Genomic DNA, 21,899 nt, shown 5'->3' with positions numbered 1-21,899 from the left:
TTTTCACTACAGTTTTTTATTGTACATTTAACAGTATTTTACTGTAAAATTACACTACCAGTCAGTAAGTCATACGTTTTTGGACAGTAAGATTTTTTAATGTTTTCCAAAATACAGCAAAAACAGTCAAATCATGCTGAAAATTTTGCTTTTATCACAGGAATAAATTCCATGTTAAAATATATTAAAATAGAAAGCAGTTGTTTTAAATGGTAAAAATATTTCACAGTATTACTGTCCAAAAACGTTTGACTGGTAGTGTACATGAAATGTCCTGGTGCCACTGGAGGTTCAGAAACGAAACATTTGATGTTTAAGTGTAGTAAAATAAACATTCTTTGTGCTGTATGTCACCTATGATGATCTCTGTAATATTGTTTTCCGTGAATAGGTAACGCAGGACTGCTACTGCTAGCGCCGCCCGGCCGCTCTCAGCCTCCAGACGTGGTGTTACGGCAGAACCTGCGGACGATGGATCCAGTGGCGCCGCGGCCCGAGCAGAGCGTGGAAACTCTCATCGGCCAGAAGCTCCAGCTGATCGGAGATCAGTTCTATCAGGAGCACATGACGGTGAGTCTGCGCTCGGTTAGGAGAGACTGTTTTTGTGCTCTGGATCATAATCGCATTATGTCTTGCTTTAGTGCTCGTTTACACAAAAGCGGTTTCCGTGTCCAGTGTTTGTTTTGGCCGGACTGTTTCCTGACTGTAGTCTAGTTGTTTGACCCCAAAGACACTGGGGCAACCCCTCTCTCACTTCCTGTTTACTGCGCTCTTTTCCTCCGCTGAGTCTCCATGTGTGTGTGTGAGTGTTATTGTACTATCATTGAGATACTATTATACTATTATAGTTTTTATTAATATTTTGACATTTTTATCTAATAAAAAAATCTAAATAATATGTTGTATAATTGGATCATTTAAAATATTTACAATATTTATATTTTTACTATAAAATATACATTTTTAAATATATATATATATATTATTTAAGTATATTTTTATAATATAAAAACATTAAAATATAAATATTATAGTGTACTAGCATTGAGATCCTATTATACTATTACAGTTTTTACTCATATTTTGACATTTTTATATAATTAAAAAAATCTAAATAAATGTTGTATAATTGGATCATTTAAAATATTTACAATATTTATATTTTTACTATAAAATATACATTTTTAAATATACATATATATTATTTAAGTATATTTTTATAATATAAAAACATTCAAATATAAATATTATAGTGTACTATCATTGAGATACTATTATACTATTATAGTTTTTATTCATATTTTGACATTTTTATATAATTAATAAAATCTAAATAAATGTTGTACAATTGGATAATTTAAAGTAGTTTAAATAATTATATTTTTACTATATTTTTTAAATATATACATTTATTTATTTATTTATTTTTATTTAAATATATTTTATAATATTGAAACATGATTGAGATACTGTTATACTATTATAGTTTTTATTCATATTTTGACATTTTTATATAATTAAATCTAAATAAATGTTGTACAATTGGATCATTTAAAATATGAATATTTTTACAAGAATTTTTTTTAAATAAAAATTTTGCCATTTTTATATAATTAAAAAATCTAAATAAATGTTGTATAATTGGATCACTTAAAATATTTACAATAAAATAAAAAAATTAAATGTATATTTAAATGTAATTTTTGAAAATGAAAAATAGAAAAACATTCAAATATAAATATTATAGTGTACTGTCACTGAGACACTATTATACTATTATAGTTTTTATTCATATTTTTATATAATTAAAAAAAATCAAAATAAATGTTGTATAATTGGATCATTTTAAATATTATTATTATAATACTATCTTTTGTAATAAATATTCTGGTATTTTTATATAATTAAAAAATCTTTAAAATTCTATGAAGTACATAAAAAATATTAAATATTATTATTTATTATTTCTGGTTTCTATTATTTTTATATTTTCAGTTACACACGTGATCTTTTTGTTTTGTATTTATATTTAGGTTTTATTATGTTTTAGTTCATTTTTAGTTTTTATTTATTTCCACTTAGTAATTTTTAGTGCATAAAGGAAGCGTTTCTAATTTTCATTCCATGTTTCATATTTCAATTTATTTTATTTTTGCTTCAGTTCAATTTACAATCATTATAATAGCTTTAATTTGAATGATAATAACCCTTGATTTTGTTCAAGAGGAATTGAATGGAGGGTGAAAGTGTCTTATGAAGCTGATTCATTAATAACAGGATTGATGATGTTAAACAGGAACGTAATTTCATTGCTTTTTTCTTAGTTTACATTGAGGATCACAGACCAAGAGCATGTGTTGAATCTAGTTTGTTTTGATTTGATGCTGATGAGCAGCTACTATTAGTCAAGATGAGTCAAAACACTCTCTGTGATTATCTTGATGCGTCTTTCCCACTTTCTACGTCTCAGTCATTCATGCACACACATAAACCCACACAGTCTTGAACAGAAGTGGCCTGACTAGGTAAACATGCTGGTGCGGGAGCCCCGGGGAGCAGCGGTGGTTAGGGAGACTCCGGCGAGACGCACCCGGCGTCACAAGCGCCCGCAGGAGACGCACAAATAAGAGGCTTGAGAAGCCACGGGGGTGAACGCAACACACACACACTCATTCAGAGCTGATAGTGCAGTCAATCTGCTGCCAGCAGTGATAATACGACACTATTTCTGCACCGCATCGCCATTAGCATGTCAGTCAAATGCGGTGGATCTCATTCTGTCGTATTGCAGAAACTGGCCTTGTTTGGTAGCTTGTGCCTCAGACTTCATATGAAGCGGTTGTGTTGTGGGAAGTGAAGTGTAGGTGCTGTTTGGTGCTGGTTGGTTTGTGTTTCAGAAACATTAGACGTAGTGTTGAGGATGAAGACTGTGGTTAGTCACTGGATGATGTTCAGATACACTTGAGGAGAACTGACTTCGTACTTGCACTAAACAAATCACCAAAACACATGAAATAAAAATGTGACAAAAAACACCCAACAAAATTACTAAAACTGACACAAAAAAATTACAGACAAAAATTAAGTTAAAAAAAAAAAAAATATATATATATATATATATATATGAACATTAAAAACTAATTCAAAATATGAATAAAATATAATAATTTCACAATATAGTAGTTTAGTAAAACTAAAAGCATATATATATATTAAAAAATAAAATTAAACAATATTATAAAAAAAATTAAAAAACTATTTCAAAATAATGGTATTTCTATCATACTAAAATAACACTGAACTAAAACTGAAATAAAAATTCAGAAAAACTATTTTTTAAAATATTACAAAAAACACACCAAATTAATAAAACTTAGATCAAATAAAAAATAGAAAAATATTAAAATATTATTATGCAAAATAGTATAGCGATATTATAGTTAACTAAAACTAAAACCATAAATAAAAAAACATTTTTGTTACTTAACCTAAAATAAACATTAACTGAAAATATATATATCTATATATATTAAAAAGATATTTAAAACTTACTTTATTTTATTTATTATATTTTATGTATTCAAATAACTAAAACTCAAATACAAATTAAAATAAAAAATTTATAAATATATAATTTTATATATACATTACATATATATATATATATATGTATGTGTGTGTAATTTATTTTATTTATTATATTTTATGTATTCAAATAACTGAAACTGAAATAAACATTTATAAAAACTATACAAACATGTTTAAACAACTCATAAAAATGAAAAAAACATAAGCTCTCATTTTATTTTATAGTATTTTAACTTGATGTATTATAATAACTAAAACTGAAATAAAACTTAAACTATATAGACATACTTAAAAATAGTAAAAAATACAGAAACACACCAAATTACTAATACTTTAACAAAAATTAAACAAAAATATAGACACTTTTTTAAAATATTTTTTTTACTTATTAAAACAAACATTAACTGAAATAAAAAAATATAAAATATAAAAGAAAAGCTATTGAAAACTAAATAAATAAATTAAAATGTAAAAAATCATTTTATTTATTAGATTTTGTGTATTCAAATAAGTAAAACTGAAATAAAAATGTAAAAAAAGAATTAAAATTAAAATGCAAACTGTAAAAATAAAAAATAATTCAACATATTAATAAAAACATTAACTGAAATAAAAAAAAAAAATATAAAAGAAAAGCTATTTAAAACTAAATAAATTAATTTAAAAAAATAATTGTATTTATTATATTTTATGTATTCAAATAACTAAAACTGAAATAAAAATGTATAAAAACTATACAAACATGTTTAAACAACTAATAAAAATGGGGAAAAAATTCAAAAGAATTAAAAAACATGAAGATTTCTAAAATTAAAATAAAAATGCAAACTATAAAAATAAAAAATAATTCTAAATATTAATAAAAACTATAATTGACACAGCGGCATAGATATATATAAAATAATTAATTTTTAATAAATAAATAATTTTGTATTTAATTATACATTTTTTTTAACAAGACCTGTTTTGCACGAATGATGAATTTGAAGATCACTTTAGCCGGTTCACATCTAGATGTCGTCATGTTGCGCTGTGTTTCCAGTTGAGATGTTGATTTATCAGGAGACGTTCGTGTGCGTTCGGTGTGTTTGCGTTTGCCGCCGGTGCTGATCGATTGTGTAACTTCATCTTCAGTTTCAGAGCAGGTAAAACACCACAGTCTGCTCTCCTTTCTTGGCTTCTCTTCCTCGTTATCTCTTTTTTTATTTTGTCTTTCTCTTTATCGTGTTCTCTCTCTCCGACCTTGATTTCTTTCTCGTCTCCGTTGCGTAACTTGGAGTTCAGCCTCAGTTGTTGCAGCTGTAGACGCTGCTGGTTATTTTAGGATTTCATGTTGCTAATTATGTTATTTTCAAGCTGTAAAGCCTCTTTATGTGTTGAAAAAGGTACAAAACGGCTCCGTTCCAAACCCTAGTGAGCCGCCTCGCGGTCTAAAGCAATGAAACCTCGTAAGTGGATGATTGATTCCAGTAGAGTTTGATGTTAACAAGAGTCATGTGTCTGAAACTGATGAATATTCAACGTTTCTCTCATTTTTAGTGAGCTAAATGCAGTCTATTATGAGATTTCCTTCTTTGTGAAAGATAGATTTGACCTTGCCTTACAATTTGGCCAAAAACATCTACTTTTGCCTGCTTTTTAAGACCTTTAACTATGATGCCTTATGAGGTTTTTGAACATGATGCTAGTCTTTGTGAATATTATGTGACATTGAGATGAGAACAAGAGATGTTTGTTCAAAGGCTGTTTTACTGAAGTTTAGTGCTTTTCATCAGCACAATTAGGCAAGTCAAGTCAAGACATTTATTTATTTAGCGCTTATATAGAGCTTTTAACAGCTTTACAGTATTAAATAGGAAATAGCAAAGCATAGCTCAGACATAAAAATGCATGTATACGGTATACACAGAGTGTGTGTGTGCATTAAATATTAATAATTGTATATATTTTAAAAATAAAGCAATTTTCAAAAAATAATAATAAATCTTATATATATATATTAAAATATAAAATAATTAGAATAAAAATAAATGATAAATTCAAAAATAAAGATTATTTTATAAAATTTGAAATTAAAATATGTATATAATACATATATAATTTGTAAATATGAATATATAATACTTTTTCAAAAAAATAATTATTTATTATATAATAAAAAAGTTATAAAAATTTTCAATAAATGTTAAAAAATCAATAATGCTATATAATTAAAATTGTAATATAATAACAATAATTGTAAGTTTAAAATAATAAAATACATATGTAATACATATATAAGTTTTAAATAATTATGTACCTTTTCAAAAAAAGTTTAAAAAGTTAATGTATATATTTAAAAAATAAATTATATAATAAATAAAAAAGAAAAATCAGAAATGTATATAATTTAAAAATAGTAATAATAGTAATAATTATTATTTATGTGTATATATATATATATATATATGTGTGTGTGTGTGTGTGTTTGTGTATACATATTTTTAAATATTTGTTATTAAAATACACATTTTTTAATAATTATATACATTTTTAAAAAATAAAATACATGTTAAAAAATTAATAATGGTATATATTTTTTAAATAAATTATATAATAAAAAATCATAATTGTATATAATTTTAAAATAAAAAAATACATATATAATACATATATAATTGTAAAAATAATTATGTAAATTTCCAAAAAGTAAAATAAATGTTCAAAAAATATAATGTTATATAATTTAAAAATAAATTATATAATAAATTAAAAACTAAAAATCATAAGTGTTTATAATTTTAAAATAATAAAATACGTATAATACATATGTAGTTTTAAAATAATTACATACATTTTCAAAAAATAAAATAAATGTTTAAAAAATGAATAATGATATATCATTTTAAAATAAAAGATATCATAAATTAAAAAATAAAAATCATAATTGTATATCATTTTCAAATGATAAAATACATATATATATATATAATACACATATTATTTTAAAATAATTTCATATGTATATATATGTATATAATTATATATATGTATATATATGTATATATATATATATATATATTTGTATATAGTTATTTACAATTTTCCAATTATTTATATTTTCCAAAAAAAAAAAAATAATAATAATAACTGAAAAGGTTGTTTCACTGAAGTTTAGCTTTTCATCAGCACTCAGAGCTCAAACTGCAGTGGTGTTTAATGCCTCGCGGCGCTGACATTCGACTACGGCCCCTCTTTCATCACTGTTGCAGTTTGGCCGATTGATGCAGATCCTGCAGCCGGCGGGTGACAAATCCCGGCGCGCCGGTCTCCTCGCTGCCTGCGCTGCGTCGGGTTCAGATGAAGTGCCTTCAGAGGCTGCGATAGGAGCTGCTCTGCTGACAGATAAATTACTGCCTGCTCTCGAGCCCGCTGAGGCCCTCAGGGGCCCGAGAGTCAGACGAGAGATGACTACTGCACAGGAATCAGGAGACTGATCAGTGCCGCTTTCGTTCATTTGAGTCGTGTGCGTACATTAGGAATGGGTGTTGTGGTCTTTTAGTCTACTTGAGTGTAGAAATCGATCAAGTGCATGTCTTTTTGAGATTTTTTTTAAGCTGAGTTGTCTATAGATGAAAAATACTCTTTTTGGCTAATTCTGGCACATTTACTGTCATGTTTATTAATGTGCATTGCTCCTGTAAACAAATAAACTTAATTAAGCTGAAGATGATCTGTGCAGATTTCTCTCCTGATTCAGACCAGACGACTTTTTCCTGTATTTAGCAATGGGTTGAAGCAGAATTCACACATTATTTACTGCAAATACATAGTAAATGAAACCACGGTGCTTCCGAGTAATCATAGTCTCATGCCCTAATGTGATTTTGTGTGTGTTTGTGTTCGAAGGAAGCCTCGCTTCCTCTTCATTGTCACAAAGATAAAAACCCACCAGCGTGACAGAGTCTCACGAAGGTGTGTATTTATGCAGCGCCGCACAGACATACGCCTGTGTTTACCAGAAATGCAGCGTTACCCGCTCCTGAGTAAAGGGGATGTGTTTTGATAAGACACGTTTCCTGTGAGACGCTCGTCTGTCCGTCGCTCACTCAACCTCACAGAAGCGCAGCAGCGCCTCGAACAATACCTACTGAAATCCTCAAGAGAGCCGCTGCCGTTCCTGCGACAGGAAGGTGACACGCTCTTTATTCTCCAACTTCATTAGTGTTTCCTCATTTTTGGGGGTAAATGGTTCGTGGTGATGGATATGTGGGTCAAACACTGTCAAAACCTCAGTTCCTTGGGAGAAATAAATAAACAAGCCCAAATGAGTCAAATCGTTGTATACATGCATATATGTGTGTATACATTTTCAAACCAAAAATATAATTCTATATAATTTAACAATATGTAAATTTGTAAAAGAAAATATATTTGTAAATATAAATATATTTATATATATATATATATATATATTAATGATAAAGATAATATAATTTTATATAATTGTAAAATATAAAATCAAATTTTCTAAAAATGATATACATTAATTAAAAAAAAAATAAAAAATTAAGAATTGCATGTCATTTAAAAATATTTTAAACATTTGAAAAAAAAAATATTGCATATCATTTTAAAATAATAATATATATAATGCATACCTACTTCTGAAATACACACATATACATATATATATATATATATATATATATATATAAACACATAGACAATCATATATGTGTGTGTACATTTTCAAAAATATATATAATTCTATATAATTTAACAATATATAAATTTTTAAAAATATGTAGTTTTCTATAATTTTAATATATAAAATATAAAAACATTTTTTTTAAATTCTGTATAATTTAAGAAAAATGGTAATATATAATTTAGAAATTAATACATTTAATACATTTTAATACATGCATTAAAAAAAATGTAAGAATTGCATGTCATTTCAAAATATTTGAAATATTTGAAAATAAAAAATAATATAAAAAATAATTGCACATTTAAAAAATAATATATATAATGCTTACCTAATTCTGAAATATATATATATACACACACACACACATAAACATATGTGTGTATCCATTTTTATATATAATAATTTATATAAAATAAATATAATAATAATTTAACAATATATAAATTTGTAAGATTTTTTTATTATTTTAAAATAATAATAATAATATAATTTTATATCATTTTAATATATATAATACATTTTCTAAAAATGGTAATAGGTAATTTAGAAATTAATATATTAATTTTGAAAAAGAAAAATTTAAAGAATTGTGTGTCATTTAAAAATATTTGAAAAAATATATTGCATATAATGTTAAAGCAATAATATATATAATGTACACCTACTTCTGAAACCTACTGACTTCACTCATGCTCATCATATTATTGGACATTCACTGATTTACTCAGCGAATCCTCATGCTGTGTTTATGACTGTTATACTTCATTAACAGACACTGTGAGTTGAGTTTGGAGCCGCTGTCACCTGATAAGCAGTGAGTCTGGGGATTTCAGCAGCTGATTGTTCGGCTGCACGCAGAGCTGATAAACTCTCGCCAGTGACGACACCGTAAACGCGAGCGCGCGCGTGTGTGTGTGTGAGCGTCTGCTTAAACTCCATTTGTTATCTCAGGCTAAATTTAGCCGCTGACTCATTTGTGAGAGTTAGCAGTGAGAGCGAGAGCCACACGCACGCAAACGTCCACACGTTCACACTCAAACACAGCTGCTGTGTTCTGCTGGTTCTTTGGTTCATCAGTTAATCATTTTGGCTGAAAATGTTCTTGATTAGTCGGCTCTGTGATTCCCAATACTTGTTTTTCAGATCAGTGTTTATTTCTGGGTTCTGCTCAAATGTTGGTGTTGTGTATCTGCTTCGTTTATAAATACGGCTGATTTGATCTGAACTCTGAGAGTATGAATGCTGACGCTTGCCCTAGAAAACTAAATATGATTAGATAAGTGATGTTTATTGAGTGCTAATGGTTAGTCATAAAGGCTGCGGTAATTGCCGGTTTTTCCTTATTACTTTAAGGTCAAGATGTTGTTCGTCTTTGCGTAAATATCCTTGAGCTGTGCTTTATAAAACGGGAATAAGTGTGTTTTCTGAGGCACCGTACCAACCTCACGGCTGTTTCTGCTGCTCGGCGCGATTGTAAATTGGTCTACGAGGGCACAGAGAGACGCGTCTCGAGCTTATGCAACGCACTGCAATCTGCAGCCGACAGCCACTGCTATCTGAACTACAAAGAAAGAGATCTTTGTATACCTGACTTTATTCTAGAAACATCATTAGATCAAGTTGCAACATGTAATAATGCATGTTTTGCAAGAAAATGCTCAGTTTTTCTACTTTGTGTTTGTGTTACTTGTCATCTCTGTGAAAATTAATAGCAGTTTCTGAGTTAAAATTGTTTCTACACCAATGCACTTACACTTTCAGCACAAAATTTGTCATTAAAATTAAATTTCATAAATAAATAAATCAATAAAGCAAGTGTGGCATTAAAATTTATTTCATGCCACACCCGCTATATTTTGCATTTTCATGCACATACATGAATTAATTAATTTAGCTATTTTACCTGCTTAATAGTGACAGTTTGAGAAATAAAAAATCTATTTATTATCCACACCTGCTGTATTTTGAATCATTTTAATGTAAAGAAAAAAGCACTTTCATGCACATAAAGAAAGAAAGAAAGAAGTAAATAAATAAATAAATACAGCAAGTGTGGCATAAAAATAATTTCATGCCACACTTGCTATATTTTGAATTATTTTTAATGTTAAAAAAATGCATTTTCATGTACATAAATAAATAAATAAATGCAGCAAGTGTGGCATAAAAATTAATTTCATACCACGCTTGGTGTATTTTGAATCATTTTTAAGGTTAAAAAAATTATTTTCATGCACAAAAGAAAGAAAGAAAGGAGTAAATAACTAAATAAATAAATAAATAAATACAGCAAGTGTGGCGTAAAAATGAATTTCATGCCACACCTGCTGTATGAATTTTGAATTATTTTTAATGTTAAAAAAAATGCATTTTTATGCACATAAATAAATAAATAAATAAACAAACAAAGCAGGCATTATTAAAAATAATTTAAAATACACCAGGTGTGGCATGAAATTAATTTTTGTTTTTTAACATTAAAAATATTTTTTTTAACATTAATAATAATTTAAAATACTAAAAAAAAAAAAAATTAAATTATGTAAATGTAAAAAAATGCATTTTCATGCACGTGTGCAAAAGTAAATAAATAAATAAATAAATAAATACAGCATTTTTATTTTGTTAAAAAATGCACATGCATAAATGAATGAATGAATGAATAAATTTAGCTGTTTTACTTGCTTAAATAGTGACAATTTGAGAAACAAAAGCTAAAAATTAAAATCTAAAACCTTTCTCAAAAACATAGGAAAATATAATGAATATATGTTGTAAAGAGCCTGGCTTAAATCTTATTAAAAATTATCACTGAAAAAATGAACACAAAAAATGCTTTTCCAATTGTAAAATACATTTTGGTTAAATGCAGTTTTATTTTGAACAATATAAATATATTTACACTAAAAGTGCAATAAAAAATAGCCCTGAACAGTCCACTGAAATGTGAAAATATATAGTAATTTTTTTAATAACTGCAGATATATTTTATAATCTGATTTATATATATTTTAAATAATATATAATATGTGACCTTTGACCACAAAACCAGTCTTAAATAGCATGGGTATATTTGTAGCAATAGCCAAAAATACATTGTATGGATCAAAATGATCATTTATATATTTTTAAAATTATATATTTTTCTTTTATGCCAAAAATCATTAGGATATGAAGTAAAGATCATGTTCCATGAAGATATTTAGTAAGTTTCCTACCATAAATATATCAAAAGTTCAAAAGTTTTTTTTGCAGACTACAGATTTTTATATAGTTGTATCTTGGCCAAATATTGTTCAACTTTCAGATGATGTATAAATGGCTTTGTGGTCCAGGGTCAGATATAAAGCATTATGCATATTTCTTCACAAAACTCAAAGTAATTAACATGTGCTGCAGTGGTTTTGACTGCTAGTGTATGTTTTACGGCTCTGAAAGTGCATGTACGTGTTGTCGATGGTGTGTGTTTTTTGTAATGCGTCTGACAGCTTTAGAGAGCTGAATTACGGCGAGGGCTTCAGCTCGTTCTTTACGGCTGCTCTGTGAGATACAGATGTGTTATCAGCCTCTCGTCTCTCTAGAGCGCTGATCCAGCCAAAATACAGCTGTGTGTGTGTGTGTGTGTGTGTGTCTCCACCCTGCCTCGAGAGCACCGTAATCCTATTTAGTGAAATTATCTTATCTTCCCTCCCTCAATGACAGTGCTAGTATTATCCGCTTAATCTTCCCAAATCCAATTCTCCTCAGTGCCAGGAAGAGCGGCTGGAGAGCGTGAGAGTCGCCCATCTATCATCTGTGATATATTTATGATCACGTGAGTCTGATGACATCATGAGACGAAGTGTGACATCAAACTCTGACGGCTTCACCGTCTCACGGGCCAAAATTTACTTTAATGGACACTTAGAGGCGCGAATCGACACACTGGTGCTACTTTGCAGGCAGAGATAGCTTTATAATACTATTTTCCAAAAATGCAAGCATTTTCTAAATAATACTAAATAATGCAAATGTTGATATATTTTGAAATCTTGCATAATTTGAAATATATTTTTAAAAATATATGATTTTTTTGCCATATGATTATATATTTAAAATTCATAGTAGCAATATATTTTGGCCATTTTATGCATAATTAGAAATATTTTCTTTAAAATATATAACATTTTTGCCGTATGATGATATGATGATATATTTAAAAAATCCATATTAGCAATATTATTTTGTCCATTTTTTGTGTGTAATTTGAAATATATATATTTTTTAATTTATGACATTTTTTGCAGTATGATAATATAATATATTTTAAAATATATATGAAATATTTTACCATATGATTATATATTTTAAAATCTATATTAGCAATATATTTTGGCCATTTTATGCATAATTTGAAATATATTTTTAAAAATATATGATTTTTTTCCCGTATCATAATATAATATATTTTAAAATCCATATTAGCAATATATTTTACCCATTTTTTGTGTGTAATTTGAAATATATATTTTTTAAATATATGATTTTTTTTTTTTTTGCTATATGATAATACAATATATTTTTCAAAATATATAAAATATTTTGCCATATGATTATATATTTTAAAATCTATATTAGCAATATATTTTGGCCATTTTTTTGTGTGTAATTTAAAATATATATTTTTTAATTTATGACATTTTTGGCAGTATGATAATATAATATATTTTTTTAAAATATCTGAAATATTTTGCCATATGATTATATATTTTAAAATCCATATTAGCGATATATTTTGCCCATTTTTTGCATAATTTGAAATATATTTTTAAAAATATATCAATTTTTTGCCATATGATAATATAATATATTTTAAAATCCATATTAGCAATATATTTTGCCCATATTTTAGCATAATTTGAAATATATTTAAAAAAAAAAAAAAAAAAAGAAAGAAAGAAAGAAAGAAAACATAATGAAGACAAATGTGTTTTCTAATTCAGTTTAAACCTATTTACTCTTTATACCCCATGGCTATTCTTATTTTGTCGTAGATTTGGATTTTATGTGGTTGTGAACATCCATTTAAGGGCCAAAAATTTTACTTATTGACCTATATTTTGCATTATTTTTATTGTTAAAATTTTTTAAAATAATATTTAAACCCTAAAAACTATTTAAACCTATTATGTTGCAGTTCCTAATAAATGTCTGTATACATATTTAGTCACCAAAGCTTATTTATTATTGTCATTGATGGTGTTAATACTTTGATGTAATGTTGTATTGGTTGTTGCGTGTGAGCATCGTTTCTCGTCTCAGCGTCTGTAAGTGAGGGTGACTGCTGTGTTTGGGATTGCGTGGCCTCCATGCGTCAGGAACAGACAGCGTTTGTTTTGGAAATATGTCGTGTTCCGCTGTCTGGATTTGACTGTGTTTACCCAGCTATTACATCACTGCGTCCTCACGCTAGCCACACGCTCAGCTGCTCACCAATATTACACCAGTGTCATAAGATGTGATAAGACAGATGTTATTTCAATAGATTGTGTCATGCAGCAAACAAATAAATAAATATATATATATATATATGTGTGTGTGTGTGTTGTAAAATATGGCTTTAGAAAATACATGTTTCATCAAAAACGGTTCTATAGGTTCTAGGTGCACAAAAAATGCATTTGTGATTTTAAAATACATTAAAATAAAATCAAATGTATTTTTAATATCAATATGCATATGTTTAGACTGAAAATACATATAAAATATAGAAATATTTATAATAATATATTTTTAAAATATTTGCCGTATGTTAATATAATATATTTAAAAATATATATATTAAATATTTTAAAATCCATATTAGCATGATATTTTGGCCATTTTTTGGCATAATTTGAAATATATTGTTTAAAATATATGATTTTTTTTTTTGCCTTATGGTAATATAATATATTTTAAAATCTATATTAGTAATATGTTTTGTCCATTTTTTGCATAATCTGAAATATTTTTTTAAAATATATAATGTTTTTTGCCATATGATAATATTATATATTTTTAAAAATATATTAAATATTTTGCCATATGTTTATATTTTTTAAAATCTATATTAGCAATATATTTTGTCCATTTTTTTGCATAATTTAAAATATTTCTTTTGCCGTTTGATAATATAATATATTTTAGCAAAAATTTTAAATATATTTTTAAAAATATATGATTTATTTGCTGTTTAATAATGTAATATATTTTAAAATCCATTTTAGAATATTTAAAAATATATACAAATTTTTGCTCTATGATAATATTATATATTTTTAAAAATATATTAAATATTTTACCATATGATTATATATTTTAAAATCTATATTGTCAATATATTTTGTCAATTTTTTTGCATAATTTAAAAGATTTTTTTGCCATTTGATAATATATTTTAAAATCCATTTTAGCAATATATTTTGCCCATTTCTTTGCAATTTGAAATATCTTTTTTAAAATGAATTTTATTATAGATATTTGTAATTTTATATATTTATAATTTTAAAATTATTTGCCGTATGATAATATAATATATTTTAAAATTCATATTAGTGAAATATTTTGCCCATTTGTGCATAATTTGAAATGTGTTTTTAAAAATATATTTTTTATATATATTATATATTATATATATTTTTTACTGCATGATAACATATTTTAAAATCCATATTAGCAATCTGTTTTGCCTATTTTTTTTTTTTTTTTTACATAATTTTTAAATATTTTAATTTATATTTTAATTCTATTAATAATATTTTAATTATTTAAATATTTGTATTAATTTTAAAATATATTTTAAATCTCGGATAAATCACTGGCTCGTATTTTCCCCCAAATAAAAACAAAGAAAATGAGAAAACCAAATTTTTGGGGCATTAAGATTATTTTGCATTATGACATTATTTTAATTCCAAATGTAATTCCAACATGTACCCCCTAAATCTCATTTCCTCCGTAAGTGTCATTGCTGAAATGCTGTTTTTCTGTTGCAGCATCATAGAAACCAAAGGAACCGGGATCCGCTGTGGTGGCGTGTGGCGGTGGCGTTCTACACGCTGTTTTTCGGCAGAGAGGCCGACGCCAGGGCAAACCGCAGGTGAAACGCCTCGCAATCACAAACTGCCATCCGTGTCCCAGTCCTCACGACGGAGCGGGACGTTTAACGGCACTGTCTGAAATCTAACACGGGTTTTGAGGGGGAATATCAGAGACTGAAATGAAGACGTCTCCGCAGGACGGGGACGGTTTTTAACGTATTTTTCCCCCCATGAAGATGCCATGATGTTCTTGAGATTCTAACAGGAATATTTTCATAAACATGAGGTATTTTGTACAGAATGCTGTTTAATTTTCTTTGCACTTCCATACGTGTATATCCGAATGACCTCCACGAGTCTTGGGAACGCCTTACTGTCCCACGCCACCCATAAACGCAGGAGGACGGTGGACGGGATTTTCCTTCAGAAATCTCCCAAGACGTCCAGCAACTTGACAAATCTCCAAAGAGGCCGTTTTTCAGAACAAAGCTTTTTGCACCTCATTTCGTCCAGTTTTCTTGATGTTTTTACTTTTTTAATTACGTATTTGTTGGATTTTTTTTATTGTTCTTCCTAATTTTGGGTTTAAATATTTGTCAGAAGAGCAGGCGAGGACGAGCTAGACGTCTTTGAAGAGGGTTTGATGAAGTCAATGATGAGTTGATGTACTGCTGTTGTTGAGTTTTCTTTATATTTCATTTGATTTGATTTGTTTTGATGCAACAGCATGAAATATTACTGAATTGGCTGTGTTGTTTGCTTCAAAATCATTAAATAATGATCTTATCATCTACGTATGATTTCGGGGAAGCAACGGTGGAGGAAAACTGTTATCAGGTCTTAAAAATTCACCAAATTTTATAAAACATTAGAATAAAAGTTGTAAAAATGTTGACTTTAAGTCTCACTCAGGTACTTAAAGGGACAGTTCACCCAAAAATACACTTTCTGGAATCGTTTACTCACACTCACCAAGTTGTGACATGATTGACTTTCATAGTATGGAAAAAATATATAATGGAAGTCAATGGGTACCATCAGCTGTTTGATTTCCAAAACTCTTCAAAATATCTCCATTTATGTTTAACAGAAAAAATTATGACAGAATTTGTTTACCTGAACCAAGTTGTTCCATCATAGAACCCATTGACTGCCATTGTATGAATAAAAATACTTTGGAAGTCAATGGGTACCGTCAGCTGTTTGGTTACCAACATTCTTCAGAATATCTCCATTTATGTTTAACAGAAAAAAGAGTAAATTATGATAGATTTTTTTTTTTTCACCTTAACCAAGTTGTTCAAAAATGGAAACTATTGACTTCCATGAAAGTCACCATGAAAGTCACCATGAAAGTCAATGGGTACCGTCAACTGTTTGGTTACCAAAATTCTTCAAAATATCTTCTTTTGTGTTCAACAGAAGGATGAAAATAACCTTTCATCATTTACTCACCCTCAAGTTGTTCCATGATGGAACCCATTGATTTCCATTGTATGGATTAAAATATAATGAAAGTCAATGGGTACCATCAGCTGTTTGATTTCCAAAACTCTTCAAAATATCTCCATTTATGTTTAACAGAAGAAATTATGACAGAATTTTTTTTCACCTTTACCAAGTTGTTCCATAATGGAACCCATTGGCTTCCATTGTATGGATGAAAATATAATGGAAGTCAATGGCTACCGTCAACTGTTTGGTTAACAAAATTCTTAAAAATATCTCCATTTACGTTTAACAGGAGACAAAAGACTAAATTATGGCACTTTTGTTATGACAATTTTTTTTTTTTTTAACCTTAATCGAGTTATGTATAGGAACCTATTGACTTCCATAAAACCCGCCATGAAAGTCAGTGGGTACCGTCAACTGTTTGGTTACCAAAATTCTTCAAAATATCTTCTTTTGTGTTAAACAGAAGGAAGAAAATAATCTGTCATTGTTTACTCACCCTCAAATTCTTCCATGATGGAACCCATTGACTTCCATTGTATGGATAAAAATACTATGAAAGTCAATGGGTACCATCAGCTGTTTGATTTCCAAAACTCTTCAAAATATCTCCATTTATGTTTGACAGAAGAAATTATGACAGAATTTGTTTACCTGAAGCAAGTTGTTCCGTCATGGAACCCATTGATTTCCACTGTATGAATAAAAATACTATGGAAGTCATTGGGTACCGTCAGCTGCTTGGTTACCTACATTCTTCAAAATATCTTCTTTTGTGTTCAACAGAAGGATGAAAATAACCTTTCATCATTTACTCACCCTCAAGTTGTTCCATGATGGAACCCATTGATTTCCATTGTATGGATTAAAATATAATGAAAGTCAATGGGTACCATCAGCTGTTTGATTTCCAAAACTCTTCAAAATATCTCCATTTATGTTTAACATAAGAAATTATGAAAGATTTTTTTTTCACCTTTACCAAGTTGTTCCATAATGGAACCCATTGGCTTCCATTGTATGGATGAAAATATAATGGAAGTCAATGGCTACCGTCAACTGTTTGGTTAACAAAATTCTTAAAAATATCTCCATTTACGTTTAACAGAAGACAAAAGACTAAATTATGACACTTTTGTTATGACACTTTTTTTTTTTTTTAACCTGAATCGAGTTATGTATAGGAACCTATTGACTTCCATAAAACCCGCCATGAAAGTCAATGGGTACCGTCAACTGTTTGGTTGCCAACATTCTTCAAAATATCTTCTTTCCTGTTCAACAGAAGGAAGAAAATAATCTGTCATCATTTATTCACCCTCAAGTTGTTCCATGATGGAACCCATTGACTTCCATTGTATGGATAAAAATACTATGGAAATCAATAGGTACCGTCAGCTCTTTGGTTACCAGCAAATATCTTCTTTAGTGTCCAACAGAAGGAAAAAACTCGTACAGGTTTGGAACAACATGAGGGTGAGTAAGTGAAGGCAGAATTGTAATTTTTAGGTGTACTGTCTCTTTAAATCCACTAAACTTCAAATGGCCAATAGATGCAAACCAGTTTTGACATATCATAACGTTTCTGTGCCTACAACACAAACAGATCGACCTAGACTGTGTTTACACTCACATACAGCAAACATATCAGCCTCAGCACCACAAATCTCTTTTCTTAAGTCGTTTTGTTTTTATACATCATCTGAAACTGTGGTTCTCTTGCCTGTTGAAGATAATCCAAGCAATACTGTGTAAATCTGTGAAGTTTTCTTCTCTCAGGACTCTTGGCGCTTTTGATTTTCCTTTGTTTGTACTTTTATACCTACTCTGTAAAGTTACGGTGGTGTACATTTCTTTCTTTCGTTTGCTTTTTGTTTTGTTTTTTTATATGACCACTACTTTGTAGAAGACATAAGGAAGAACTTCTTCTGAAATTTGTTAAGACTGTAATTATTATATTTGAAGACACTGATGCATTCAATGCTGTTCCTCTGATTTGTCTGTCCTGTTTTTTGTTTTTTGTTCATCTTGAAGGAGTGCTCATATATTGTGAGACTTTGATTCAGATTGACGTCACATCTCTGAAATCATGCAGTTCGTTCGTTTCAAATCAGAGATGATGGCAGACGATCAAATGAAGGAAAACATACACTTTTTTTAATGAAAGCACATCGTTTTTAGTCTTTGAAGACAAAAGTCATCATCATTTATTAGAACCGTATCAAATGTTAAATCCACTCTCATTCACCCCAAAGAAATCAAAAGAAATAAAATTATTAAATTGATTTTTAGGACCATTTAGTTTAGTTTTATACCTCGTTTGTAAACTTTAATTGTAGATATACATCATGATAGTAATTTTTCTACCACCTTTTTTATTTTTATGCTTTTAATATTTATTTCTTTTGTTTCTTTATTTTTCTATTGTTTATTTTTCCCATTTTGTTACTATTTTAGATATGGAATAATGTAAAACATTGAAAAAAAACTCAGAATTCTAAGAAAAAGGTCAGAATTGTAAGATTTAAACTTAGAATTGAAAGAAAAAAGTTTATTTCTCACAATTCAGATTTTTTTTTCTGTTGGTTTTCTTCTTTTGTTACTTGCTCCCTATTTTAGGAATAATGTAACAGATTATTTAATTTAATTTATGTTTGAAAATCTTGATTTCATTACTTAAATACATTATAAAGTATTAAATTGAATAGAAAACATGCTTGATTGTCTTAAAAGTAATGGCGATGTCACAATGCATGATGCTCTTAAAAAATAGGCTTCAGTTTCTTTATTGAAAACTAAGATTTCTTCTGATTTTGAGGTGAGATGTGACTGGGATTTGCCGTATTTTTGTAGGTCTGGTGTTGTAAAAGTATTGGTTTTTAGGAATGTAGCCTCAAACTCCACTGGTACATCAGTACGGTACAGGTTCAGTCATTCATTAGTTCTCGTTGAGGCGGAGACGGCGGTTGCATGATGTAGCATGTCGAATGTTGCGCGAGCTGAACGTGTGTTTCCTGCGGATTGTGAACGCTGAGCCAGCGCCGCTCGTTCTCCCGCCTCATCCAGCCAGCCGCTCACGTATGTGCACTCCTCGGCTTTCCTTCATGACGTTTTTAATTTATTTCTTCTTATTTATTTTGTTTCTCTTTTTTGTATATCAGCTCATTGCTACTGTATAAATTTTATTGTGCAATTCTTTTCTTTATACGCCTTTATATGATACTAATGTTTTGTCGTGCATTTCTGGTGTTCGTTGTGTTGCTGAAGGAGCTTTTGGATGCTCAGTCATTTTAATCTCCAGCCGTCTGTGTGTTTCGGTGTCTCTCAAATCGAAATGCCATCAGATGAATTGAGCTTGAGGAAAGTCGGCGATTATGTGCAATCAGGCGAATCTCACGAAAACACGGCCGGGTTGTGTTTCACTCCAAAATCCCAATTTTTTAAAATACATTTTTATAACAATTAAGCACCTACAAATTCTACTGTGGTGTGAAACATTTGACTTTTGGGTTTGTTTGTAATTGTTTGCTTCTGATTTTGGGGTAAAATATATGGAAGCTTGTTTACGCCACAGGATAAAAAATTTAAAAAAAGTGATTGCACTGATTAAAACATTTTATCTCAAATTAGCATGAAAAAAATTGTTTTTTTTCTGAGTTTCTAACACAATTTGGACTTTTTTGCCCAATGCTAAGTTTATGCCTTGCAATTCAGACTTTTTTGTTAGTTACGTTAGTATGACACGTTTCTGATTTTATACGTCGCAATTCTGGCTTTTTTACACAATTCTGATTTTATGTCGCAATTCTGACTTTTCCGCGCGTTTCTGAGTTTATACGTCGCAATTCAGGCTTTATTAACCAATTCTCATTTTATACGTCACAATTCTGAGTTTATACGTCACAATTCTGACTTTTTGCGCAATTCAGATTTTATAAGTCTATGTCGCATTTATATCACTTTTTTTGTACAATTCTGAGTGTATGTCTTGCCATTCTGGCTTTTTGCTTAATTTTTTATTTTATATGTCGCAATTCTGACTTTTTGCACAATTCTGATTTTATACGTCGCAATTCTGACTTTTTGCTCAATTTTTTATTTTATATGTCGCAATTCTGACTTTTTGCAATGATTAAAACATTTTATCTCAAATTAGCATGAAAAAAATTGTTTTTTTCTGAGTTTCTAACACAATTTGGACTTTTTTGCCCAATTCTAAGTTTATGCCTTGCAATTCAGACTTTTTTGTTAGTTACGTTAGTATGACACGTTTCTGATTTTATACGTCGCAATTCTGGCTTTTTTACACAATTCTGATTTTATGTCGCAATTCTGACTTTTCCGCGCGTTTCTGAGTTTATACGTCGCAATTCAGGCTTTATTAACCAATTCTCATTTTATACGTCACAATTCTGAGTTTATACGTCACAATTCTGACTTTTTGCGCAATTCAGATTTTATAAGTCTATGTCGCATTTATATCACTTTTTTTGTACAATTCTGAGTGTATGTCTTGCCATTCTGGCTTTTTGCTTAATTTTTTATTTTATATGTCGCAATTCTGACTTTTTGCACAATTCTGATTTTATACGTCGCAATTCTGACTTTTTGCTCAATTTTTTCTGACAATTCTGACTTTTTGCTCAATTTTTTATTTTATATGTCGCAATTCTGACTTTTTGCAATGATTAAAACATTTTATCTCAAATTAGCATGAAAAAAATTGTTTTTTTCTGAGTTTCTAACACAATTTGGACTTTTTTGCCCAATTCTAAGTTTATGCCTTGCAATTCAGACTTTTTTGTTAGTTACGTTAGTATGACACGTTTCTGATTTTATACGTCGCAATTCTGGCTTTTTTACACAATTCTGATTTTATGTCGCAATTCTGACTTTTCCGCGCGTTTCTGAGTTTATACGTCGCAATTCAGGCTTTATTAACCAATTCTCATTTTATACGTCACAATTCTGAGTTTATACGTCACAATTCTGACTTTTTGCGCAATTCAGATTTTATAAGTCTATGTCGCATTTATATCACTTTTTTTGTACAATTCTGAGTGTATGTCTTGCCATTCTGGCTTTTGCTTAATTTTTTATTT

At 28.7% G+C, this 21,899-nt stretch overlaps 1 protein-coding gene across 1 annotated transcript in view; it reads left to right on the top strand.

Annotated features, from left to right (window-relative positions):
* Positions 1-21,404, top strand: part of bmf1 (BCL2 modifying factor 1) — a 30,871-nt gene extending 9,467 nt beyond the window's left edge. Inside the window, exons 3-4 of the mRNA XM_051133486.1 lie at positions 392-570; positions 15,298-21,404. Of these exons, the coding sequence (XP_050989443.1) occupies positions 392-570; positions 15,298-15,405 (287 nt within the window). The 3' untranslated portion in view covers positions 15,406-21,404. The remainder of the gene's footprint in view (positions 1-391; positions 571-15,297) is intronic.
* Positions 21,405-21,899: the final 495 nt, after the last annotated feature.

This window comes from Labeo rohita, chromosome 17, assembly GCF_022985175.1.
Source record: "Labeo rohita strain BAU-BD-2019 chromosome 17, IGBB_LRoh.1.0, whole genome shotgun sequence".
NCBI classification, from domain to species: domain Eukaryota; kingdom Metazoa; phylum Chordata; class Actinopteri; order Cypriniformes; family Cyprinidae; genus Labeo; species Labeo rohita.
The sequence above is the reverse complement of the archived record's forward strand: the minus strand, read 5'-3'. Positions and strand labels throughout refer to the sequence as shown.